Source organism: Sander vitreus, chromosome 10 (assembly GCF_031162955.1).
Source record: "Sander vitreus isolate 19-12246 chromosome 10, sanVit1, whole genome shotgun sequence".
NCBI classification, from domain to species: Eukaryota; Metazoa; Chordata; class Actinopteri; order Perciformes; family Percidae; genus Sander; species Sander vitreus.
The window spans coordinates 19,217,954-19,245,158 of NC_135864.1; the positions used below are offsets into that span (position 1 = coordinate 19,217,954).

The following is a 27,205-nucleotide window of genomic DNA, read 5'->3' on the forward strand; positions in this document are numbered from 1 at the left end:
AAATATGAGCCATTGGGAATGTTTTTGTCAACTGACTACTTCTGATTTTGCAGATTTGCCACATGCCTTGTACATATATACAACACTACAGCGAATTGTTTTGTGGTTCAGCACATTTGATACGTACATTTGACACAAGTCATCTCTCTTCTAATCCTTGGTTGTTACTGTTAAGGGACATCTTCTAATATTACAAATATATTTGTGTATAGGTTATTTTGCATGCAAGAAGTATAAGATGACATTGAGTATGGCCTTTTTTTGAATAATTTACATTCTGACAAACAAAAATACCATTATAGTATTCCTATGATTTGATTATTGTACATAATGACTTTAAACATATGTACTAAAAGAGAAATCAACTGACTTAGAGCAATAAATAAATAAATGACATTATTGCACATTAGAAATATTTAACGATATAAATACACAGAGGTGGTTGTGGTCTATTTGCGTGCGTTTTCTTATTGTTGCGTGTTGTGATCTATTTGCGTGCCTTTTATTAATGTTGCATGTCATGATCTGTTTGCATGCGTTTTCTTATTGTTGAGTGTTGTGATCTATTTGCGTGTGTTTTCTTAATGTTACTAAAAGAGAAATCAACTGACTTAGAGCAACAAATAAATAAATGACATTATTGCACATTAGAAATATTTCAGGATATAAATACACAGAGGTGGTTGTGGTCTATTTGCGTGCGTTTTCTTAATGTTGCGTGATGTGATCTATTTGCGTGCGTTTTCTTAAGTTGCAGTGCAGTGGCCTCTCAGGGCCACCGTAGACTTCCTCAACATTAGGATGGATGTAATTATGACTAGCCGGCAGATCCCAGGCCTGGGGTTGGTTTGTAATTCATTAAAGTGCTGTTGTATTAATCACAGAGTGCTCTAGACAACACTGCTCTGAGAACAGCTGTTCTGCTGCACTTAGATTGCAATCATAGAGCGGTCAGTTGCCACTAATCGGGGTCATTTATCAATCCGGAAGACCACACACACAAATGTGAACGCATTGAAACACACACACACACACACACACACACACACACACACACACACACACACACACACGGATCGATGGCTGGGCTAGTAAGAGGGATTGATGGGCGCTTGGCTGGGGCTCTTTATATTTGTGTGTGTATAAAAGTGTGTGGTAGTGTGCTGGCATTTGCACAGCAAGGGCACGGAGCACACAAAGGCTAAAGAGCTGTAAAGATTAACCTCTAGTTGATTAAAATGTGTGTCAGTCTTGTCACTTACAAACTAGTTTGGCTCTGCAATTTCCACACTGAAAACTAACCATGTATCTATTAAATCTCCATGGCAACTGAGCAAACTCCATCCACTCAAGAAGACTGTGATATTTAGTTGAAATATCAGGAAAAAGTGACAAAGTGGACCTTGTGTTAAGATTTATTTTTGTCTGTTTCCAAGGTTAAGAATGAATTTTCATGAACGATATTATACATTACTGAGAAAAATGTTGACGTGTTCAATACTTTCCCCGCTGTATATATATATGTGTGTGTGTGTGTGTGTATGTATGTATATATATATATATATATATATATATATATATATATATATATATATATATATATATAGTATGTATATATATATGTATGTATATGTAAGACAACAAGTTAGTATTCCAGGTTAACTTTACACCTTTTCCAGGTTAACCTTCAATATACTGTACAAAACATACAGCTTATTCACAGTAAAAGCCTCCTGGTGACCAGAATTCTGACAACAACGTTAAGTATGGATGAGGTAGATGACGTGTTGAATTATCCTTTCCGGGTTGCATGTAGGCAATCATACCTAAAGGGTTATTCAGAGATGTTCGCATGGCTTTTTCTTTTATTCTTGTAGCTAACATATCACGTTTAGGTTCTCTTTGCTCTCTGTTTTGAACGCACCTCCTGACAGGAGTGTGAACAACCAACCAGTCAGGTTGCTTGACATGCAGGTCTGCACAACGTGTTGTCTAACAGTTACCCATAACACCCTTCACTGCGTAGGTTTGCTGAAACATATTCAGTAAACATAATATTATTTTCATGAAGTGTTTTTATCAAATTTAGTTATTTTGACACTGTTGCACAACCAGGAACCAAGAAGAAGTCAAACCCGTATTCTATTAATGTCTGTACACGCAGTGTCTGTAACCTTGCAGAAATCACTGTCTATCCCTAAACCTGTAAAATGAATGCAGAGCTCCTTTTGTTAGGCTCCTGAATTAGTTTCAGTAGTTTTATTATGGAGATCCGCTTATTCCCCAATTTACACAAGATAAAATTAGGATTTTCAAGGCTTAAACAAACATTTCCTCAGAGATTGCCTTCGGTGCACTGCCCCAGGGTCTGTGTGGAGTTCTGAGCTTTCCTTAATGGCACTTTGGCATTGTTGAGGATGCTATAAATGCAACACAACATTAGCCACTCTAAACCTTCCTCTGGGCTTGAAGTAAGTTTGATCCAACAATATATCAGCTTTATGTTATACAGCCTCTGGCCCTCTGCAGCAAACTGCCACCCTCTGTAGAAAGTACAGGCCCTCTGCTAATACCTGAGCCACACTGTGAAAAGACAACAGTAGAGACCGAATGTAGATGCCTCTGATAATTGGATCGTGTAAACAATCCCAACACGTGTCCTGACTCCTCTATGTTGGTCAGGCCAAGAACATTTGGCTGTCTGGGAAAGCTGTCAGACTGCTGAGAGAAAAAGAACGAAAGGGTGAGACAGAGAGAGGAGAGAGAGGAACAACGGGGGAGGAGGAGGACCTTTGCTTTATTTCAATGCTGAGCTGATTATGCAGTAATTGACCTCGTACATTTTCTCCTGTATTTTTCCTTGTTGTTGTTTTGTTTGTTGACCCAAAATCCCCTTTACCCTTTTCCCCAAATCATTCTTATTTCTGCTGCTTTTCTTTTTTCTAATCTTCTACTCTTGTTAATTCTCATCTGTCAGTTTCAAATTCTCTCATTTTTTTCCCCACCACTTTCTCTCCCAATCAACTCTTCCTGGCTGGTTATGACATTTTATCGGCTTTAACTCCTCTGCTCATTTGATTTCTATTTCCTCGTATTGCTGATTCATAATCTCCGTTTGGATAGAAAACAGAGGGATGGAGCTTCTGTCCTGATGAATAACAACAGGAATTGGTAGAGAGAGAAAGTGAGAATGGGATACTGAGGCAGCCTCATTTGCAAACTGTCTGGCTGGCACTCTGTCTCTTGGTCTATACTCCAGACTGTCAGCGGCTGTATTCCTGCGTGTGTCAACGCTCTCGCCCTGAACCAAACTTTCCACACATCATGCGGTCAGGCTAACCAGATTTGGCTTACTACTGCTATTCTTAGGTCCGTGCCATCCAGAGTCTGTTTAAATAATATGGTCTGTGCTCTGTCTTCTTTTTCCAACACCTGGGCCGGCCCCTCTTCACTCTCACACATTTAGAGTGCCTCTACCACTTAGTATTATGAGAAACGGAAAGAGACAAAGTAAGGAAGGATGGCATACTAATGGAATTGTAAAAAAAAAAAAAGAAATTAAGGGAGAAAAAAAAGAGAGATGGAAAAGACAAGAGGAGAGCAGAAAGCAAAGGAGAAGCAGATTATATGGCAGTAAGGTGGGAAAGTGGATGAAGGAAGAGTGCAAATATAGAGAGAATATGAGGGTGGAAACACAGAACTTGTTGACCGACGTGCACCACCAGGGGTCTGACTCAAAAACTAGAGCCTCAGAGTTGCGTTGTGGGGAACTCACAGAGGGCCTTTCCTGTTTATTCATGTCTCCTCCTCCTCCCCTTTTTCCTTTTAGGGGTCGCAGACAGTTGATGTGTATGGGCTGGACAGGAGAGTTAAAATGACCCAGACTCTATGTGTGTGTGTGAGAGAGTGTGTGTGTGTAGTTTGGCTGACATACTGTGATCATAAATGTAGGTCAAAGATGAACAATTTGCAAATGAGATGGAGAAAGCAGGGAAAGAGAAATAGAGGGTGACTGGGACAAGGTCACCATGCTTGTGTATGTATGTGAGGGTGTGTAGGTGTGTGACCATTTTTGGAGACCACTCTATGTAATGAGCTAAGCAGGGTGGCAGGGATGGGGCTGCATCACTAAGTCCTGCACGGCTTAAATCACACTGGCATCTGGCTTCTACTGTGTGTGTGTGTGTGTGTGTGTGTGTGTGTGTGTGTGTGTGTGTGTGTGTGTGTGTGTGTGTGTGTGTGTGTGTGTGTGTTTGAGCAACTGACAGAGCAGACAAAGGTATGACAAGACATCGCCCCTTTCACATGTTTATATTTGATACATTTTGTTTGATTTATGTTCCTTCCTTATTGCATATCATTGATTAACATAATTGGGCAAACGCCTGGCTCTTCAGGACATTAAGCACATCATTTCATTCACTTAATGAATCTGTCTTAATACGTAACCTTAATTGCAGTTATCTCTCTCTTCCTGCTCCTTCTGCTCTACCTTTTTCTCCTGCGAGAGTAAAGCAGCAGAGAGGAAAGGTTTGCCAAGGGTCATCATAAGTGTCTTATATACAGTATTTAGCACATTTAGTTTTGAATAGCTTTGCTTCATGCAACCTTCATCATTTTCAGATAAATCTACATTTTTGTCAGAGCCATATTCATATTCAAAACCTGGCTCTCTTAGAGCTTTGCGGGGTAGCATAAAGGTACAATTTGCTGCTGATGCGATTAAATAAAACACTATTACTATTTACAGTGACGTGTCCTCTTAATAATCTCTCTCTCTGATGTGTGTCTAATGTTTCAAATAAGCCTTACTATTGTACAAGCCTGAGTCTCTTATGATTCAAAGGGTGAACGAATTGGAGGGTTACACAGTAGTGAGTCACTATCAAAGCTATATTTGTGCATGGATGTGTGTGTTTGTGCTTGTGTGATTGTTTCTGCCCTGCCTGTATGTCTGTGGATGCATGTATACAACTGCTTGTGAAGTTAGCCAGCAGTAGCAGGTTTATGAATCAGATCAAACACACACTCACACACAATGTCTGTGGTGGACTGAGCCGAAAGGGCCCTGACCGGGTGTGACTTTGATCCTCACCACAACATCCGCTCTTCCACTCCAACACTGCTTTTCTGCTGCTCGTCTGTCTCACGTGCCCCTCAGTTCACTTAACTAGGACTCAAGTTACTCCTTTCAGATCTTGAAATAGAGCCTTGGTGTGCCTTCAAACACAGAGGATCCTCCTGTTGTAACTGGACATGTGATCCAGATTTGGAGCCTGCAGATGGATGTCAGGTCTAAGGGAGGGTTGTGGTTAGTGTCTCCATCTCAATGGCCATGAGAGTAATAATAATAACCCAGTTATACTATGCTGAGTTGTGAGCATGTACGGGTGTTTTCTTTGATAATGAGCCAGATGTGAATATTTGGTGCAGGTTGCTCAAAATGTTTTTTTCTTCTTTTAATCTTGATGATAAATTACTCAGATGTAATTTGCATCATTATTCCTTGTGAAGTTTACTCAAGGAAGTGTTTTTAAATTGACTGAAATATGAACTGAAATAGATCATACCACTCACCAGTGAGACATCTTTCTAGCTTTGGCTTTGTAATGTCATTTTTGGCAACATAAACAAAGAAACATGTTTTAATTATTGGCTTTCTTCAGCATCCAAATAGTTTCATACCAAAGCCCAATGATGAATTGTGATGTTGATTCCCATGGCTCAGTTTACTGAGCAGGTGAATTCCACTTTTATGGTAAACAAGTGATGCAGATTTGACACTCGCTACCAATAGTCCATATACCGTGTTGACTGAGCATTAAAGTCAAATCACAAATCACCTATACTGTAATAAGCCCAATTCAAAGGCATAATGTGTGTGAAAGTACCAGGGGTGTAACATTCTCATAGAAATTGTTCATAAAGAGGCTAAAAGGGTCAGTTAATGCCATAAAACAAACTAAGTGCCATGCAGATCATTTTAAGACGTCACCACCATGTCAGAAGATTAGTGGTGACGTTTTGTTTATAGTGCTCAAGGCATTGAGCAGTAACATTTGAAAACATCAGTGTTTCCTACCAAACTATGTCCTGGCTACTCCATATAATACATAGACTTGGCTATGGACACTTCCCATTGGAAATTGTTATAATATTTTGGCATCTTTGTAAAAAGTAATTTTCTTGAAATCTTTCTCATAGTATAATGTTGGCATCATTAGCATTTAATGCATAAACGGCCATATATATTGCTAATGAGAAGCAATCAAGCAGGTGGTATTTTGTCCCATCACCATGTTGTGTACAGTATGTGTTGCCTTCACTATATGCAAATGATCAGATGTTGTTGTGACAGAAATATGGAAATGTATAATAGAAATATGAAGTAGATGCTCATCCATGACCTTTTCAGCCAGATGTGCAGTGATACTCCCTGTATGTGATGTGAAAATCCTTTACAATCGATGAAGAAAATGATGAGATGCAGAAAGCAACTGTGTCAGATTTAAGTGTCTCATGAGGGGAGTGGAGCTAATAAGCTAAATTTTAACACGTCAAACCTAATGAAACATCTTCACGCTCATCACCCATAGAAGCACAATGAACTTACTGTAATAAGAGAACAGCAACTAGCGAGGCAGCTGATGCCACAGCAATCCCTGAACAGGCAAGTTATAGAGTGATGATGCTAAATATATAGCAATTACAGAGGAAATTCATGGCAGCAGATGAAGAACCACTTGGCAGAAAACACGTTGACACACCGGACCTGTTGACCTAACTTGATCATCTCTAAATAACTGTATAATAATAGAATACATACTTAAATCCAATTAGTTTCATGAATTCTTTTTGAAAAGATGGTGTGAAATATTGTTGTAGCTCATGGATATGAGGATATGATAGCACACTGCAATGATCGGTTCGTTCGGTGAAGAACCACTCACAGGTAAAATTGTAGTGTGAGTGTTTGACCATCAATCAGGGATGTACTGTAACCGCTTACAAATACATCATTTGGATATGATCAAATGGTATACAGTTTGAACAGATACAAACAGCATTAGAATGTTTGCAGTAGTATTTTCTCCCCCACTACCAGGTTGACACATTGGCCACAAACATCACGCTGCTACTTCTCAGATTAATCTAACACAGAGACATCATACACTCACTGCTAGAATCAGCAGAGCTCACCCTCTACAGTGATGTCCATCAATAAAGCATTTCCATAAATCATTTAAGAAATTATCTTTTTTTAAATGTGCTTCTTAAGGTGTCTCATAAATCAACAGATTCCGACTTTTTTCACTCTTAAAAGTAATCCAGGTATGAAACAATAAACAAATAGGCTAACAAAAAAGAGAGAATGCAAAGGTGTACAGTATATACTGTAGTTTTAAGTTTGGTGATTTAGGTTCATCCTCAAAATGTCGTCAGTTTTCACCATACCAAGTATTTGTTCGGCAGTGCAGAATAAAGGTTGACTGATGTTGCCCAGGTGCTGTCACCTCGATGCCTGGAGAAATGTTGCGTGACTTGAGAGTAGACGGGAAAATAACAAGCTGCACTAAAAAGTGCATTCAACAGTAGTTAGACTTTGTTTTTGTTTGTGTTTTCTGAGATGGTGTTCAACTACTAAAATATTCAGAAACGTATCATTTTGTCATGGTGATTTTTACATGTAGCCTATCTATGGCCCTTAACCCTGTCTTTGAATAACCCAAATGGTGTTGCCACATTAAGGCTGCTGGCGTACTGCCGATGAATCTGAATTCTCTCGGTTGTTCTGGACACAGTGTTTGGACAAGCCTCCCTGTAATCCCCTGAACTAGGACTTGGCTACCCCTGCTTTAGAGGAGATAAAGACAATGCTTCTCACTATGGAAATGTGTGCAGACGCTTTGATGCTTTATATACTTTGGCTTTTCAAAGTACGTGTCCAGTTCTTTGGCTCCCTCACACCATCCACTCTCTCTAACCCTCCGCCCCCACTATGCCGGCTCAGATCGATCCAGCCATGTCTCCCAGTCCCACATGTCATCTTTTTTCTTTGACACAGCTCTCCTCTCTCCACTGCTTGGTATTCTGGAGTGGGAATGCATGCACCATCGCAGATCCATCAGCTCCGATCGGAATGCCGCACCACGGCTCGGGGAAATGGAGGGATGAGAAGAGAGAGAGAGGTGGAGGGAGAGAAGGAAAAGGGGAGGGAGGGAAGTGAGTGAGAGGGCAGGTCAGTGGCTTGTCGACATCCTTCCGGGACCAAGCTTCAGACTGACATGGAGAGAGAGATAGAGGGAGAGAGAGGCAAGAAAAAGAGCACCTCTTTATTTCTGAGGGACCACTTTTGTTAATATCCATTTCCTTTCAAATCAGCCTCTCCTGAGGAATTCAAGGAGCACACGAGTTCTTATACTCCATTTCTTTTAGAGCTCAAAGGATTCAATAGGTAGTAAGTATGCTACAGGAAAAGAATAGATCTTTAGAGTCTAGGTGCTCTCGTAAGTTAAAACCTCATATTTGTTATGTTCAGGCTCCATGTAGATACTGTACTATAGATGATACAGAGACTTACATGGATACAGATAAGTCCAATGAAATACTTCTTTCATCACTGCACCTCACACAGTGATAGTCAAAGGCATAATGCATATTGTTTTCTCTATTCTATTTATGTGAAGTCAAAATATTTTTTATTTATAGGTGGCCTAGACAGCTCACCTGAGTGCAACCTAAAGAAAACACATGAAAATAGACAAGCAAATGATAAAACATCTTCCCCACTTTAACAACACATAGGCAGCAGTTAGAAAAAAAAAAAAAAAAACACACACACACACACACACAAATAAAAAACAAAACTCACTTTCAACAGGAGAAAAATAGGAAAAACTTCATGAAGTTTTCCAGGACAGGAAGACAATAGGTGCGTTTATGGTAGATGGAGGTAGTAGCAGTAATAGAATACAAAAAATTGAGAAACTGAGTAAGTGAAGAAACATAACATGAAATTTCAGTGCAATAAGTTAAAGGGTTTTTGGCAAAGAAAAACCTGTCTTCTCAAAAACCTCTTACCAACTTCGTCTTTAACTTAGATAATATAATTTTCTTTTTTTACAATGAATATTGCACTCTAGATATGTTTCCATCTATCATCATTCATTATGTACAGTATATGTCTGTCACTATAAAATTCATATTTGTTCAGGTTTTAAATGTGATATTTATACATACTTTATACTCTTACAAATAGGCTAATATAATCCGCCATTTGTAGCCGGTCATTGTGCCCCAGGTTGGCATTTCTGTGTCTTTCAGCAAAACTCTGTGCAGTACAGTCCACACAGCTTTTCATCACACATTCCTCTGTCATGTACACTGTACACTGTATTATTTACCATCAGCTCACTTTCCTCTCTTCAACTCGCTCATCATCCCTTCCTTCTCCTGTCTGAGGGGAGGGAGAAGCAGACAAGCGCTAAACGCATCAATGTCTCTCTTCTTCATTTATCGCTCTCTTTCTTTTGCGCTCTTCCTCTCCAAAGCCTCTCCATCCTCTCTGTGTGTTCTCCCCCATGGCTTTCCTCTACAGCAGTGCGTTGCCTTGGTAATTACCAGTTGTCTTAAACAGACAGATGGAATAAGCGAGAGTGACGGGCAATTTTCCCAGTGCCTGTTCTCCCCGTTTATGTGTACGCAACGTGTTCTGTATGCACGCTTCTTAACTTCTCTCCATCTCTTTCACAGTCTCTTCCCTTACTTCCCCGCCTCACTCTCTCCATGTGAGTTTGCCTTTGTGCACATCTCATGTGTGTTTGTGTGAGTATGTGTGTGTAAGGCGGACGTGGGGAATTACCTGACAGAATGTGTTAGTCCAGGATGGGAGTGGGACAGTCTCATCTCCTGCGGTTGTGTTAGCCATTTTAGAAGCCAGGTGTCACTCTGGACCTCTGCAGGTCCCCAGGAGGGATCACTGCTGTCCCATCCTCTTCTCTTTTCTCCCAGCATGCCCCTAACACAGCAGTGGGGTAAAGAGAAAAGGGCTATTTTGATCTCCTGACTGTCAGGGTAAGAGAGGTGGGGAGGGATGGATGGAGAATACACTCAATGTGTGTATTGTAGTGAGTGAATTGTCATAGTACAGTATGTGTACTTCCTGTTAAGAACTTTGTAAAGTGTCTTTGAGTGTTTAAAAAAGTGCTATATAAATAAAATGCATTATTATTGTTATTATTATTATTATTATTATTATTATTTAGAGTGAGAGGCAAAAAAGGTAGCAGCAGAAACTCGCTGTTATATGAGGACATGATGTCAGAGTTCACCTACGAGTATTCATATCACCAATTCATTTTCCACTCTCTCTTTCAGGCTGGTATGATCAGGATGGAGCAAGAGGAGTTTTTTATCGAGCCGGTGGAGCGGGGCGGTGGAGTGATAGAAGAGGAGGAGGGAGGAGGAGGAAGGACACACGTTGTCTATCGCTCCTCAGCCGTAAAGAAAGCGCCCATCAGCAGCATGGCGGCAGACTACCACTCCAGAGGTCAGTCTGTGACTCCAACTGTGCCATCCTCCACTTTTACACACTTTTCACTGAATGCTGCACACTTCAGCTCTGCGCTCTATTTAACTCTGTCTTCTCCATTTTTACTGGAATGATATAATGACACTGACTGCAAGCTCAGTCCCTCATCATTCAACCGAAATTTAAAACCTACGTTATGATTTGCTCTGATTTTTTTGTTGCAGTACATCCTCAAACACTACACAGACTATACTGAAATAAACTAGTATCTTAAACCATTCGTTACGTACACACACACACACCTGCTTATATAGTCATCAAGCTATTGTATGCAAAGGCAGCGAGTCACAGCTTGAGCATACCCTGCCGTCAAAAAAAGATTACACCTACACACACTTAAACGCGTCCTCCTGTCACTGCACTAATTTCCCAGTGAGAAATGAGCGACATATGGAGACGCACGCGTTTGAGTGGTAAGGTAGCACCCTCTGTATCTTTTATAGAATTATACGCTGCCTTGGCTGCCTCAACAATTAACAGCTGGCACTCAAGTCTGTGGTTTCTCATTGTGTCTGCCTCCATTTTCCACTCTACAGATTTAATAAATGAAGTGAAACAACAAGTAGGGCTATTGTTTTAGAGGGAGCATCATACTTACAGTTTGACTCAGCATGTCAGCTCTAGGATAAGAGGTAAGGAAGACAAATGAATGTATTGAATGTATTCAAATTGGCTTTAATACTCAAGGACCGAACATTATCATGCGAGCACAATTATATTTCCATCATAAAAATTCAGATATTCATCAATTTTATCTTGTATTTATCTTAAAATGTTATTTCTTTACAATAAAATGAGAAAAACAACATCTGACCTACATGCAGTAAAATGAGGTTGTTCAACTTGCTTCAAGGTAAAAGTGTTGATACGAGAGGAATTGCACGTAAATCAGTTTTTACTGAACACAAAACATGGAAGTTTCGCTCAATTTGGAAGTATATTTATAATTTTATATAACCTAAAGAGACACGTACAGTTCTCAGTCTAATGTTTCTAATGCTGCTCTATTTCAGTAACTCTCTACAGTAAGATGTACATGTAAAAGAAAACAGCATAGAAACACGTGTTTCAACCTTGTATTAGCCTGGGTGGCGCATTTAATATGCAAGCACAGTATGGCTCATATCATATTATCAACACATATAGTACGATTCTCTGCTAAACATAATAACTAAGACACTTAACTACTCTCAAACTCTCAAAATGCAATCAATATAGCAGAGTTAACACTACATAAACAGTATCTATATATTGGCTCACACCAGGAAATGTGGAGCATTAAATACACTGTATTTAGTATCTACTGTAAGACTTCAGACATAATATTGGATATTTTGTTGCTTTACTTTTTGATAAATAATAATAAGGCTTATTTTTTCTAAGTTTTTTTTTTTTTTTATGGAAAAAAAAAGATTAGTCAAATTCTCATAAAATAGGATAAGTCATGTCAGCTGTACAGTGAGAGGTTTAAGAACTTGGCTTGTTGGAAAATATATGACTGCAAAACCTGCCTCAGGCTTGTGTCAGTAGAAGTGACTGCCCAATCACTGTGATTGATCTGATGCCTACAAGTCAATCAATTGTGACCCCGACTTGTGCTAGAGTCTGCATCTCAACTAATCACAAAGCAAAAGATATTCTCATAGAATCAAGACTCACATGTTGTACAGGAGCGAGACAAAGCACTTTATAACGAGTGTATCGCAATAGATAAGATCTGTGTCTTCCTATTCTGAGCAGTTGACTCAAGAATGTCTAATAATATACCGAGAAAGAGAGTTTCCATAGGAACACCCACTGAGGACAGACTGCATTAGAGTAACACAGATATGCACCCACTGTTACTGATACCTGGCAGTACATCCACATACACACACACACACACACACACACACACACACACACACACACACACACACACAATAGAGCGAGCATGCACACACTGACAAAAAAAACTATACAGAAAGTCACACACACATACAGGATGTAACCACACGCAGCTTACACAACTTCCTTGATCATACATTTACACTTCTGAACACACATACATGCTGCATACACACAGACACGCAAACACACACACACAACACATCTCACTGCTCCTTGTTGCCTTTGAATCTGTCTCTCTAATGAAGAGTGGGGTGCAGATCAATAGCGTAGGATAGAACAGGCCACTGTGTGTGTGTGTGTGTGTGTGTGTGTGTGTGTGTGTGTGTGTGTGTGTGTGTGTGTGTGTGTGTGTGAGAGATGGCGTGGGCATGAGTTCTGTGGTCGTCTGGCTTTGAGTGCTAGGATTTTCAAGGCCAAGCAGACAGACAGACAAGCGGGCATGTGCTGCTCCCAGTAGCATTTGATGTGGATCTCTCTCTTTGTTTCTCTTCTCTTTTTTCCTTTTTATCTTTGTCTTAGCTATTCTAGACCACAACATTATGTAAACACAGGTTTACCTTCCAGTTGTCACAGCACATCACTGTAATATCACAGCCACATGGACACATAGAAAGCACATTATAGATCCTGCTGCCTTTACACTTCTTTCCCAGTTAAAAACAACTTCCCTCATATTCTCTTTCTCAGACAATCACCCCCCCTGTAGATCAATCAGGGACATTAACGAATTAATTAATAATCAATCAATCATTTCTGGAGATCTCCTTCGCCAAGCATACTTAATTCACAGCCAGTTATTGAATGTTGGACTCATTTCCTGGCTAAAGACAGAGGGAAGGAAGTTATATTTAGCAAGGTAATAGAGGAGCTCAAGAAGGAGAGAAAGAGAGAGATGAAGAAGGAGCAAGATTGATCGGTTTCTTACACCATAAGCTGAGGAGGTGTGAATCAATGTCCTAAGTGGACAGAGCAAGCTTTATTATTAATGTGGCACATTCATCAATTAATCGCTGTGGCAATAGAAAACGACGGATTGCCATTCATTTTTTTTTTGCTGTGCGGACAGAGCTCCATCTTTCAATCTGTCTTTCTCTTTTCTTCGCTCCTTACATTTTCATTTTATCTCCTTCTTTCATCTGTGGTTTTGATCAATGTCTTTCTGTTTTGCTAATTTTAGTTCCTTTTCTTCCCTTTTTATCCCTCCGCGCCGGCGATAGCTGTGGCCTGAGGCATGTTTTCAGGTTGTCTGTCAGTCCGTCCATCCCATTCTTTTGATCGATTGATTTGATTTCTTCAAATTTGGCACAAACGTCCACTTGTAATAAACGATCAACTGATTTGATTTTAGAGGTCAAAGGTCAAGGTCACTGTGGCCTCCCAAAATGCGTTTTTGGCCATAGCTCAAGAATTCCTACTGTAATTATGCCAATGGTTCACACAAATGTCTAATGGGATAAAATGAAGTGATGACATTTTTAGTTTCACAAAAATATTATGAGTCTGGTAAGACATTGATGTAAACTGCAACTTTACTGTTTGGCGGAGGCATACAACCACAAGGCTGTATTTCTATTTTTCTGTTGTGTTTTATCTTTACTTGTTTTTTTTGCAACAAAAAAACTCTTGTCTTGGTGTCTGCAGACATGTTTTGTTTGAGACTGGACGGTAAAGTTGGGGTTTGGTATTTTGTCTAGTAGGACTGGACTGCCCGTTTGGGTGTGTTGCTTCAGCTGTGTGTATACAATCGTCTATGCGTGCCAGTGCGGTGTTGTGTCCAGTGTACTGAGACATGCCTAAACAGATGGACTACCAGAGGGCTTTTTCTCGTAATCCCCCTCACCCAGTCTGCTACTTGGACTGAAGTCCCACATAAATATTATACATAAAAGTCACAATGTTTTCTACATGAATGTTGTATGTTATATTGGTAACACTTTACTTATTGTAGGTATCTACATAAGAGTGACATGACACATGAACCCTAACCCTAACTCTAACTCTAACCCTAACCATAACTTGTCATGACAAAAACCGAATGACACTTACTAAAAGAAACATTATGTCATAAACGTTTATGACTTGTTTATAATGTTTATGACACGTTCATGACAGTGTCATGTCACTCTTATTTAGATACCTTCAAGTAAAGTGTAACCGTTATTTTGGTAGCACACACATCATTCAGCACGCATACACAGTAGGTTATAGAATTGTGTTACAAAATGTAGTTCTTTGCAGCTGACTTGTTTTCATTGACATTTCAGAGATCTGTGTTGTTCTCAAGGCCGAAAGGCTCCCTGCAGTGTCTGGGGCATTCAGCTGGTGGACTGACACTGGGTGGAGGACTGAGGCAGCTACACAGGACCCCATGCATCTGCACAAAGGCTGCATTTGTTTTACCCCTTAGGCACTGCTGTTCTGTGCTATTCTTTTATGTATTGAGCTGTACTGTTTTGCGCTTTACCATTCTAGGCTGATGTGAGCTGAGTTAGGTCACTCTTGTTGTGTTGGTGGTGAATGCCACGTCATACAGCAGCGATACAATGATGCGTCAGCTTGGGCCTGAGCTGAGAGGAAATTGAAGAGGGTCAGACAGAGGCCAGTGGTGCTGGTCCCTGTAGCTTAATGTCTGCCTCACGTATCCTGAAAGTGAAGGCGGTTCCCTCGAGAACCTTCTCTGTTTCTGCTGGTGTGACACAAGGATATTCATATGGTGCAGGGGTTTTAAGAGTTGACTTGTGACTAAGCACTTAGAGATGTAAGTGCACACACACACACACACACACACACACACACACACACACACACACACACACACACACACACACACACAACTCGTATATATGACCTGCACTCTCTTCAGTATGTAACAGGGGGTCCTAGCACACACTTTGCAGTACAGTACAGTGACTCATGTTGATATCCCAAATAGCCCCCTGAAACCTAAGTATAGCCTTTTCAGGAATAGAAGGTATTAATTGGAAAGCATTTAAATAGGACTTACACAGGATCCAGTAGGAGAAAAGTTTGCTTCCCCTAACATAAACTTTATAGCCAGTTCTATTTCGTATAGTCTTCGCCCTCTAAGAGCTGTCGCTATTGGGTTAATCCCTTCGCGCATGCGCAGTCGTGAAGATTTCTTTCGCGCCCTTGTGCCCTGCACGGGCCTCTATTACGTCCGCAGTTACTGTATATCACAGTTGCGCGACCATAGAACTGCTCCCTATTTTTCCTTAGCGACAAGCAGTTTGAAGACTTCGAAGAACAGCAGTGTCCGCTGTGTATCAACTTCGGACCGGCTATATCCTGCCAAAGGCCCTCCACCTGAGCTGCGAGGTGGGCCTCGACCCCGTTTGCCGAGCTAGCACCCCGCCGGCCGCCGGCAGTTCTGCGGCCGCTTACCGCTGGAGGAACTGAAGCGACAGACGATGGTAGCCGAGCGGACAGTCGGGTAAGGTAAGGATACCACCAGCTGCAACACCCAGACAGCTGGGGATGGGACCTCTTTGGCGGGCACAAGTCCGCTGACTCAATCCCCCAAGGACGGTTCCCTTGCCGGCTATCCCTCCTCCCCATTGAGAGTACTGGAACTCTTAACGACGGAGGATTACGGAGTCCCCGCCACGGCGACTGTCTCCGTTCCAGGAGGGGAGCAGCACACTGCGGCTTTCTTCTTTTCTCTCCTCCACAGCGGGCGGTCTCCCGGCCCACTACTAGGTTTTTGTTCTCGACCTGTGTGAATACCGAGTAGCATTCCCCTCTCCCGGAAGATGGATGCCGGTCCCGCCACAGCGGCAAAGCTTGGCCTCCATCCCGCTTCCGACGGCCCCCTTTTTTCGGCCGACCGAAGCCCACACCACCATCTCCCCGAAACCAGGTCCATGCTCACTTCACTGACCGCATGTACCCGTGTACCGCCTAGGTGACCGCGGCGCTGAACAATACCGCTTTGCTAGCATGACTGCTAGCTCTGCTGTCTCCACCATGACCACTAAGCTTTGCCTGTTCCCCGCTAAGGCCTGGGCAGTCACAAGCTGTAGGTAGTGGAGGGGATGCGGTAACACAAGGAATCACAGGTGGTGGGAGGGAGATGGCCAGTTTCTCCCCTCCCCCACAGACACCTTTTGTCTCTCAGAGCAGTCTACATCCCCAGGGTTTTTGAACCTGGCGGCAGACCTAACGAGTGGAAATTGAATCCCACTATCGTTCAGATGCTGTGGAGCAGGTTTAGGAGCGCGAAAGTGGGTATGTTCACTTCACGCCTTTTTCCATCAACCTCTGATCCCAGCCATACAGCCAAACCCTTCTTTTACACCGAAGGTTTTAACTAGCTCCTTTCGCTCGAGGATGTTCTCCCTCAAGTTTTTTTTCCCCCCGCCTAATAGCAACAACGCAGAGGAGGCGTCTCACCGACTCTACCCGGTATGCACGTTATCTCAATATGTTTTACGCACGACAGACATCAGACGAACATAGCAGCTGTTCGTTCACCCCCTCAGGGCATCCGGGCACACTCTACGAGAGAGGTTTCAGCGTCCGCGACCTTGTGTCGCAGGTGGCATTGACTACATCAGCTTTGTGGAGGGCGAAGCCTATACGAAATAGAATGATAGTTACGTATTGTAACTCCAGATTTTATGAGTATAGGCGTAGCCCTCTAAGATTCAGGCCACCTGCTTCACCAACGTTGGCTGAAGAAAAATGCTGATGTTGGGAGCAGTTCAATGGTCGCGCAACTGTGATATACAGTGGACGTAATAGAGGCCCGTGCAGGGAACAAGGGCTTGAAAGAAATCTTCACGACTGCGCATGCATGAAGGAATTAACCCAATAGCGACAGCTCTTAGATGGCTACGCCTATACTCATAGAATCTGGAGTTACAATACGTAACTATCATTATATTTGATGGATACAAAACAAGTCAGTTCTATACCACAGGGAAATTATTATAACAAGGTACTGGTCACAGATAAGCGGGTTGATCTGCTCTGGCCACATTGTAGTAGCAGCAGCTGCTGCTGATTTCACGTCAGCAGAGCAGCGGCGCCGCATTCTGTTTCACAGCTTGCATTATATACGAAACATGTGTATTATGTATGTGTAATGCCATATAATAATATGGGTGTTATATTGGGCAGTAGGGATCCACTTTAAATCAGCAGTGCGCTTTAGTGCATACCTACATAAGCACGCACACATGTGTGCACTACAAACCCACACACACACACACACACACACACACACACACACACACACACACACACAGTATATATTCCTGGGAATGACTGCCGGCCCAGGTGTGCCTCTGGGAGGAAATTACAGTGTTAGGAGGGGAAGTATTTCAGCAGCCAGCTGCTTCCTCTCTCCCTCTCTCTGTGGCCACTGGCTCTATCCCTGGAGAGCTGGAGACGTGTGTGTGTGTGTGTGTGTGTGTGTGTGTGTGTGTGTGTGTGCGCGTCCGTGCGTGCGTACGTGCATGCAGTCATGCATTCCTGTGTGTATGTGTGCATCCCTGTGCGTTCACAGGTTTTATTTCTTGCCTGTTTCACTCATGACTGACTGACAGCACTTGTGTGTATTTGTCCGTGTGCCTACACCGCGTCCCTCTGTGTGTGTTCTCCCTCTGGCTCGTCTGACTCCTCACCTGCTAGTAAGCTCCCAGCAGGCCCTCCATTGAGCCATCACTCACTGTGCCACAGTGCTGCCTTAAACAGAGCAGGACTCCTGGGATAATAGCAGGGTGCAGCCGACCTCTGCTCCAGTCTGCAGCCACCACTGCTGCACTGACCCACGCACAGTCTGTGTGTGTGTGTGTGTGTGTGTGTGTGTGTGTGTGTGTATGTCTGTGTTGGGGGGTTTCTGTCTGTCTGTGAGACAAAGAGAGAGTAAGCGAGAAGAGGATGAGGTGGAGAAGGGAAGCCTTGGAGGGATGAAGGGGTCTAGTGTTATTACAGCCTTAGTCACTATAATTATGTTGATCATAGTGTTTTGACAAGATTAGCACTGAGCGTTGCTGCCTCTGATGTGGTGCTCATATTTTCAATACCAGACTCTTGGTGTCGAAATCCTGCTACATAACTATGTGTGTGTCCTTGTATTTCTATATTTGTGACAATGATCATCCCGCATTACTTCGGTTCTGGGCAATGGTTGTGATTAGTACGGTGGCCGACAGTGGCAAACGCACTGCAACTCAATGAAACACAGGCAAAAAGACAAAACACAAGCAAATTAAGAAAACATCTTCATTAACTTGACAACACATGCACAGCATTTATCAAACACGCTGCAAATACACACAACACAACCAAATACACAAACAAACAAACAAACAAATACAGAAACGATGCAAAAAGAAAAGAGCCATGTGCACCGTTGTGAAACGGTGTGCAACTGCTTTGAGATCATAGACTGTAAATATTAAGTCTATGTTTGAGATATGTTTTCTCTAGTTTATTGGCTCAGGTCACAGGTGATACGCAATCAGCAGAGACGTGTCTGTAAACTCGTGGTAATAAAAGGCAGAGCGCTCTCTCCCCGTGGGGTCGAAAATCAAGCTGTTCCACTTAGCAACTTCTGTTGTGTAATATGCAGCGTTTTTTTTGTTGCATTTGTTTTTGAGGATTGTGTGCTTTTCTTTTACATAATTTCTGTTTTTGGGGTTGCGTGCTTTTCTTTTTGCATCATTTCTGTATTTTCAGCACGTTTGTGTATTTGGTTGTTATGTGTATTTGCAGCGCGTTTGCTAAATGCTGCGCATGTGTTGTCAAATTCATGAAGATGGATTCTTAATTTGCTTGTGTTTTGTCTATTTGCGTGTTTCATTAAGTTGCAGTGCGTTTGCCCCTGTCGACCACCGTAGATTAGCAAAGCGGTGGTCCCAATCTAAAGTTGGGACCACTCGAGGTCCCAGGATGATAACCTACAGTAAGTAGAAAATACTGTAAGAAAAAAACTGAATTAATTTCCTTGGAAAGATTTTCTGTTGCCACGAGGAGTTTGCGTCCATTTGCAGATCTGCAATTAGTGCTGAACTCCTAACTCTAATCTCTTTTGTTGTTCTTAAAAACGTAAAATGGAACTGTATTTTCATTCAGCAAAGGCCCAGATTAGGATCAATGACATTTTTTTTAATCTTTTTATGTCTACAACATTTTTGATATTCTTTATTTCAAGTGGTTAAGGTTATAGGGAAAAAGTATAGGAGAGTAAAGTAGTGTAAAGTATAGGGTTAGTGTATTCACAGTATGTGTGTGATGACATTAGAGAACCTATTCAGGCATTATAATAAGATCATACAGCTGTCTAGACTTAGTCATGTTTTTCACAGTTTCTGTAACTCCTTAAAGGGATAGTTTGGATCTTTTGAAAGGGGGTTGTATGAGGTACTTATCCATATCCATTCATAGTCAGTGTATTACCTACAGTAGATAGCAGTCCGCACGCTCCCGGTTTGGAGAAGCAGACGGGAGTTCCAACACGAAACCTAAGCAACGTACTGCTGTGGATGAAAAGACACAACAGTAGTAAAGAAAGTAGTGCAATTCGTATTTTAGATCCTATGAGCAATGTATGTGTGCATGCAGTAGCTGGACTATGAATGTGCAATAGTATTCTTATTCTTCATGTATGCAGGCTTAAATGCAGGGCTCACACACAACAGCAGGTAGAACTGTATGACATGCAACAGACCTCCCTGGAGGTGGCCAGTGTTCTGTGTTAGCATCAGTTATGTAACCAGCCAACCGAAGGGACAGAAGCTCATGGTAGATGAGATGGCGTGTGACTTCCTTCCTCCCACTACTGTCACAATGCTGAAAACACACTATACACACACACACACACACACACACACACACACACACACACACACACACACACACACACACGCGTACAAACACACACGCTGTGTTAAATCAGGCACTCCTCAGAGAAGTGTGGGAGCCACTGCCATCGCTGAATAAGCTTCCTTGATGTGCACGCTTGAGCAGGAAAATGTGAAATTGTTTTCTAAAGTTAAAGCTTCCACACAGTATGAGTAACCACTCACTGAAACACCATGTAGATTAATGTAGCAATGTGTTTGTAAAGGGGATGTAATACGATGGCAGCTGATTCAGAGGTTAATGGAGCCTCTCATGTCAATGAGGCTTACATCGCTCTGGAGACATAAATACATGCACCGCTATTACAGCAGTTTCCTCATTCTGTGTGTGCGGTAGTTATCTACCTGAGTGAGGAGTAAATACAGTATGTTCCACAAGTGCAAAATCATTGAAGTGTGTGTTTTTGCCCTTTTACTATGTGTTTCTATAATACATATATTGCTGTGATAAATGTGTATTTCATATACAATTAGCCCAAAGCCAGAAACATGAAACAATAAAAACGTGGCAACAATTTGACAGAACAATCCTTACTCAAGGTCCACTTTCTTGCTTTTTCTGGAGCTTTCAACCATATCACATGATCTTCATCAGCTGATGTGTGTTTACATGCAAGCTCAGTAGCTGTTTATCCACAGCACTTTTTAGACTTCATTGTCTTGGACGTAGTAACTCAAAGTACACTTACTAGCTTTTTCCAGAGTATGCAGCTCTATTAAACTTATAGTCACATAAGTCCTAATAGCTACTCATCTGTCATGTCAACAGATGCATCCCCATGACAACTAAGAAAACTCCATCTGCTGATGAAGATCATGTGATGTGGGTGAAAGCACCAGCAAATGATTTTTAATATTCACAAACAAACACAAAATGTGTTGCTATTTCTGTACACAATGGCAATAGTGCTCAGACATCCATGTCATGAGAATGAAATTGTCAAAGTGGGGTATGCGCCTCATGGCTGCTGTCTGATTAGCAGAGTGATGTGTTGTGGTGGGAGTTTGTTAGGCTGCAGTTCATTTGCCGCTGCACACCCTAGGGAAGGTTAATTGAATAAAATAGCTCTGTGCTTCTTCATTCAATGATGGCTATAATACTAGCCATGAGCATCAAGCAGGGAATAGTTTATGACTAAGAAGGTATGTTAAAAATCGGTAGGACAGGTTATAGATGTTTAGTTTATTTTAAATTTGATGAACAACTGTTGGATCTCTCTACTGTACACATAAGAGAGCAGGGGGAGGGAATGAGAATTTTCAATCATCTTCATCTTCCTATGTTGTCAGTTCTTTGCTCCCACTGAGCTGGCTGATATGTCTTGTAGCATTAGTCTGATGTGTTCAGATTTAGCTCAAATTTAAGTGGAGAATGGCTGTAGCGATCAGAGGATGGAGAGAGGGAGGAGAAAACAAGACCCGCTTAGAGCTTAGCAGGAGCTGGAAATATACATTTGTCATTCTGTTTACTGCACCCAATGAACCTGAGTGACTGTCAAATCTAGATGGGTCATGTTGTGGTTGTCTGTTCGCTGTCGATCCCTGACCTTTTAATGGTGTGTGCTTGTTTGGAGCAATTACAGTAATACTGAGATGGTAGGAGGCAAACTGCAGACTGGGTTATTAGTCTTCATTTTTCAAAGCTACAATAATCTAATGATACTTTTTAATTGTGTTTTCTTCATCTCGCAGGCTCTGTTCAAACCCTGTATATTGTGGCTGCGGCAACATAATTTAGTTACTCTCAGGTGGTTGAAAGACCATGTAGGGCATAATATGACCTTTTATCCATAATTGGGTACTATAATTAATTGAAATTAATAGAATGCATAGCAATTTCATTTACAATCTGTATACTATTATAGAAAATTATCTGTATCATTATTACTGCAAAATTAAATATTACATCACTGCCAGATTTGATTTGAGTTTGGAGAAATATGTACAGTAAGATTACAAGCCTAAATGTTTGTGTGGGGCAGTATGAATGTCGTTTTTTTTTCTATTTTAAGTGTTTATGATTGTATACATTTAAATGGAATAACTCTGTCTCTTTCAAAGAGATATAACAGAACTAAGAGGGCACTTGAAAAGTGCAGACCTATTAATATCTCACAATGTGAATGCAGTGTGCAGTGTGATTTTCAGTAGGGAACTCATTTTACAGATTATTCAGACACCACATGAATCTCACAATGTTAATGAAAGTGAAAACTAATTAGTGAATTATTCGCCCCGTTATTTGGATCTGCTCCAAAATGTAATGGGTTCTTATTGCCCCATGATATAGCTTCCACTATAGCTATAGTTTGGAGTTTCTGAAACATAGCCATGAAAACTTTAATCATAAAAAGAACGCAGAGGCCGAGTGCTCAAACTGTTTCAAATGCAGTAAGAAAAGAAAAACGTATTCAGTCAGGCATATTAGTTATGCTTTAGATGCCAGGAGTAGCTTTAAAATACATTGACAGTGAACAGTTTTAAGATATGTTCAATTTCCTTGTTATGCTGATAAAGTGTGATCTGTCTGGCATTACATTACACAGAACGTTTGATAATGTAAGTTTTGGTAATGTGATGCTGATAATCTCGTAATAACCACATCAGAAGCTACATAAATCAGATCAGGGTCGATTTGAAGTGTTAGTTTTACTCTACTGGGACAGCCAGACAGGAGGGGTCGTCAGTTTTACAATATTCAGTTTGTTCCACTGCGTCTGACGAGCGTGTAATAGATATAAATTGAGCCACTGGTTTACACAGTCAGTTGAGAGTGACTGTTTTATGCAATGTGTCCTCTGCAGCTGTGGTCACAATCACGCTGAGACAATTAAAGAGAGCACGCTGGCATGTCTTCGCTGCCATGCTCTTCCGTGTGTGTGTTGTCATAGAGCGGCTTATGTACCAACTCTGCCAAATGTGTCATCCTGTAGCAATGCGAGGGAGATGGATCATCCTCCACAGCAGATGTGCTGACGTCGGACAAAAGTTAGTTCACTTGCCTGGCATATTACCCACGTTCCCCCTGTGATCCTTTTCTTTCTCCAGACTTCCTACCATCGCTCAGAACTCTGGGAGATTTCTGAAAAGATTCCCAATCAAGCTGACGAACCCCAGTGTTCTGGCTTGTGTCCGTGCGTGCGTGCGTGCGTGCGTGCGTGCGTGTGTGTGTGTGTTACCCTGCTCATGCACAGAAGCTAACCCCTCCTTTTGCTTTCTTCTATTGACCTCTATTCCTCATCTTTTTTTTTCCTGTCCTCCCCCACTTCATTGAAGCAAGCAAGCAAAGTTTATTTATGTAGCACCTTTCACAGAGACCAGTCACAAAGGGCTTCACAAAGGAGAACAAATAAAACGCCAGATAAAACGTACAAAGAGAACAGACATATCTCACGTTTAAAACACACGCTACCTAAATGCCTCTCTGAACATATGGGTTTTTAGCTGCTCTAAAGAGTCCACAGAGTCCAACTACCTTAAGGTTATTGGGAGACTATTTCACAGCTTTGTCAGCTACCGACTGAAAGGCACGGTCTCCCCGAGTCTTGTCCGAGGTACACTTAAAAAACACTGAGCGGAGGACCTGAGAGCTCGGCAGTTGGTGTAGGGGTGCAAAAGGTCCATGATGTACTGTGGAGCCTGGCCATGTAGGGCCCTATAAGTAAGCTCCACATTTCTAAAAATGAATTCTAAAATTAACAGGAAGCCAGTGCAGAGAGATTAAAATAGGTGTAATATGTGACCATCTGTTGGAACGTGTTAAAAACCTAGCAGCAGCATTTTAGACAGTTTGTAAACGGTGTAGGGTAGATTGACTAAGGCAGGTAGAAAGCGATTTACAGTAATCCAAACTTGATTTTTGAGTTAAGTTGAGTGACTTGAATTGAGTTTTGCTATGTTTCTTAGGTGGAAGAAACATGATCGAGTCGGCGTCCTATTTTGAGCATCAAAACTCAGGGATTGGTCAAAACTCACACCAAGATTACGCAGAATAGATCGAGAAGAAGAGGATGAGGCACCCAGGTTCTACCTGATCGCTGACTAAAGGTTATCAGGGGCAAAAATGTGAACTTCAGTTTTGTCTGCATTTAACTTCAGAAAAGTGTTTGCCATCCAGAGCCTATTGGGCCTGGTCGTCAGTAAATTAAAATACAATAAATAGGATTAAGCCACCCAACTCTGCACACTTACGAGACGAATAAGGTTCAGTGCTTACCAGCTGGCATGTAAACTTGTTTCTAAAAACGACAGCAAGTCCATCACCCATCATCATTGAACCACCCATCCCTTCTCTTTCATTTTCTTTTACCTCCTTCCTCGCTTCTCTTCCTCCTTCTCCACTTCCTCACTCCTTAAAGAGCAACTTAACACCAGGCTGAAAAGCAGTGTTTTACTGCCCACTCTGGTTAAAGGTTTACATTACTGCTGGATGTGGTTGGGTGTGGTCAGAAGTGTGCTCTGTTGTCACCTGTAACTACATTGAACAGTGTGCTGATGCACCCTCTGCATCACTGCAGCAAGGTGAGAAAGTAAAGCTCTGGAGGTAAGCACATAGATCACGGCCAAGATCAAAAGTTAGTATAAAAATCAACTGTACATATAGTTTAGTAACTCAAAAAATGCATTACATGCATTGTTTCCTGTTAATCCCTTATGGGTGTGAAGGCAGTTTTAATTCAGTGCGGTAATGGTCTCATTTTCTCCCAGCTCTGGCAGTCCTTAATGCTGTATGTTACAATGTAAAACTGGTCATATATGTGGTAAAATGTAGGTCCAAGGTTATTATTAGTAGCAGATGTCAATCTCCACAATGTGACACATCCTCACCTCCGGTGTAGACAGGAAATTAAAAGACAAAAACAAAGGAGTTGCTCTTCTTTGTTGATAAGGTAATTGCACAGTGTAAATACATGAAATGGCTATCGCTGAAAAAATACCAACTATAAATAGTGTCAAAAACTGGGTCTGATTTCATGAAAATTAGGATTAAGGATTATAATTTTAAATTACACTATCATTTTCTCACTCCTGCCCCTGAATCCCCTCTGGCCTCCCTGCTGTAATGACTTTGAGCCAGGTTTGAGATCACAGCATGTCTGACTATGCAAAGAATGAAACACATACAGTATGGGCAGTAAGTCAGTTCTGGCTCCTGTTCTTCCCCGTTTCCTCACACTTTGTCTCTCTCCATTTGAATTCTTGAATGGCAACAATATCACGAGAGCGTAGTAGATGTTGACTTTCTAATAACTCCATTTGAAGGTCATATTTCATTACATAGCTGTTAATTAATTTTATGTGCGATAAATATATACAGATATATAAATATGTACAGTGCATATACCTGGGATTTCTGTGGTGAGTTTTGAATCTATCCTGTAGTGTCTCTGTATCCTATGTATGCTGCTTGTTGTCTTTGGAGATGAACCATTAATAAATCGGCACAGATTTAAAAGGTGCTCTTTTTAGGAAGGCTGGACTATCTGTAATGTAGCTGTTGATATGATGTTCAAGCCATTAAAAGAGAAACAATTAAATTGGTCTTAAATTAACTGCTGGGAACACTGTTAAATGTTTCACCAACAAAGCTGTCATCGAGGCCTTTCAGAAAGAATAAAAAAAGAATCTGCCACAAGGAACTGTTTTCAGATTCCAGCGAACAAAACAGGAATACTGCGTTGGTGAAAGCAGCCACACTGTCACAACCTCTTTATGTGGGTTATTTTTACTCTGAGCGCAGATAAATACGGCAATTACTAATGTTTAGCTGAGCTGTTAGAACACCAAGCTTGCTAAACCCTGCTAATTGTGTCTAGAGAGGTAAAACGAAGGAATAATTCTGTTATATAGATAGACAGATATAAGATGACATACTGTAATTCTTTTAGTGGAGAAGTTCTAATCTGCTTTAATCACAGCGTTGATGGGTTTGTGGCTTTAATGCCTATGCTCTATTGACACACCCACACAATCTATAAATGCAGAGATCCCTCAGTATATCTTGTGTATTTGTGTGATGCTCTTTGAAACTGTTATTTCATGACGCTAGCGGGCATATTTATTTCCCGTAGCAGAATGTATCCGGCGCACATGAAAAACACACACAGAGGCAGACACGGTGGCGGTGTCTTCCTGTGACAAGCGTGTTGCTCTCTCTGTCTGGGTAGTCAGGCCTGAGATTGCCAATAAATAGTGGCCAGTGGCCTTCAGCATCACCAGCGGGGAGAGATTTGTGTCCTCGTGCCTGATTGGTCCAGGCTTGAGGAAGAGAACAAACCATCTCGTTAATCAGGGAACACTGTGGGGACACACTGTGTGTGTGTGTGTGTGTGTGTGTGTGTGTGTGTGTGTGTGTGTGTGTGTGTGTGTGTGTGTGTGTGTGTGTGTGTGTGTGTGTGTGTGTGTGAGAGAAGGAGAGAGGCAGAGAAAGTGAGTGTTGTGTGTGTGCAATATTATGTCAGGCAATTGAGACGGCAGCAGTGCAGAGCTGAGCCGATGGATGACAGATGACTGGGTGTTAAAGGCCGCAGGAGCAGCCATGACTCACACACACACGTGTGCGCACAAACTCCTAACTGCCGAAGCTGTCACATTACAGTCCTACCTGTGCTTACATTCCTCCTAGCACCAATTTCACCTTCAGGGCTGCCAAATAAAGTCTAGTGCAATGTCAATTATCGTCACTCTGTTGTCTATTAGACCTCAAATAAGGTGCTAAATTCTCTGCGTTTTCTAAATACTGAACTTTTCATTAATAAGGAAAGCAGTATTTTCAGATTCATATCTTAACTTTTTAAAGCTGTTTAACTACTTAAATAACACACTGCTCCTGTGTGCC

General features: G+C 41.6%; 1 protein-coding gene across 1 annotated transcript in view; it reads left to right on the forward strand.

Moving 5' to 3' along the window:
• Positions 1 to 27,205, forward strand: part of LOC144524469 (A disintegrin and metalloproteinase with thrombospondin motifs 2-like) — a 122,596-nt gene that overhangs the window by 43,059 nt on the left and 52,332 nt on the right. The window contains exon 3 of the mRNA XM_078260761.1: positions 10,378 to 10,549. Within this exon, the coding sequence (XP_078116887.1) occupies positions 10,378 to 10,549 (172 nt within the window). The remainder of the gene's footprint in view (positions 1 to 10,377; positions 10,550 to 27,205) is intronic.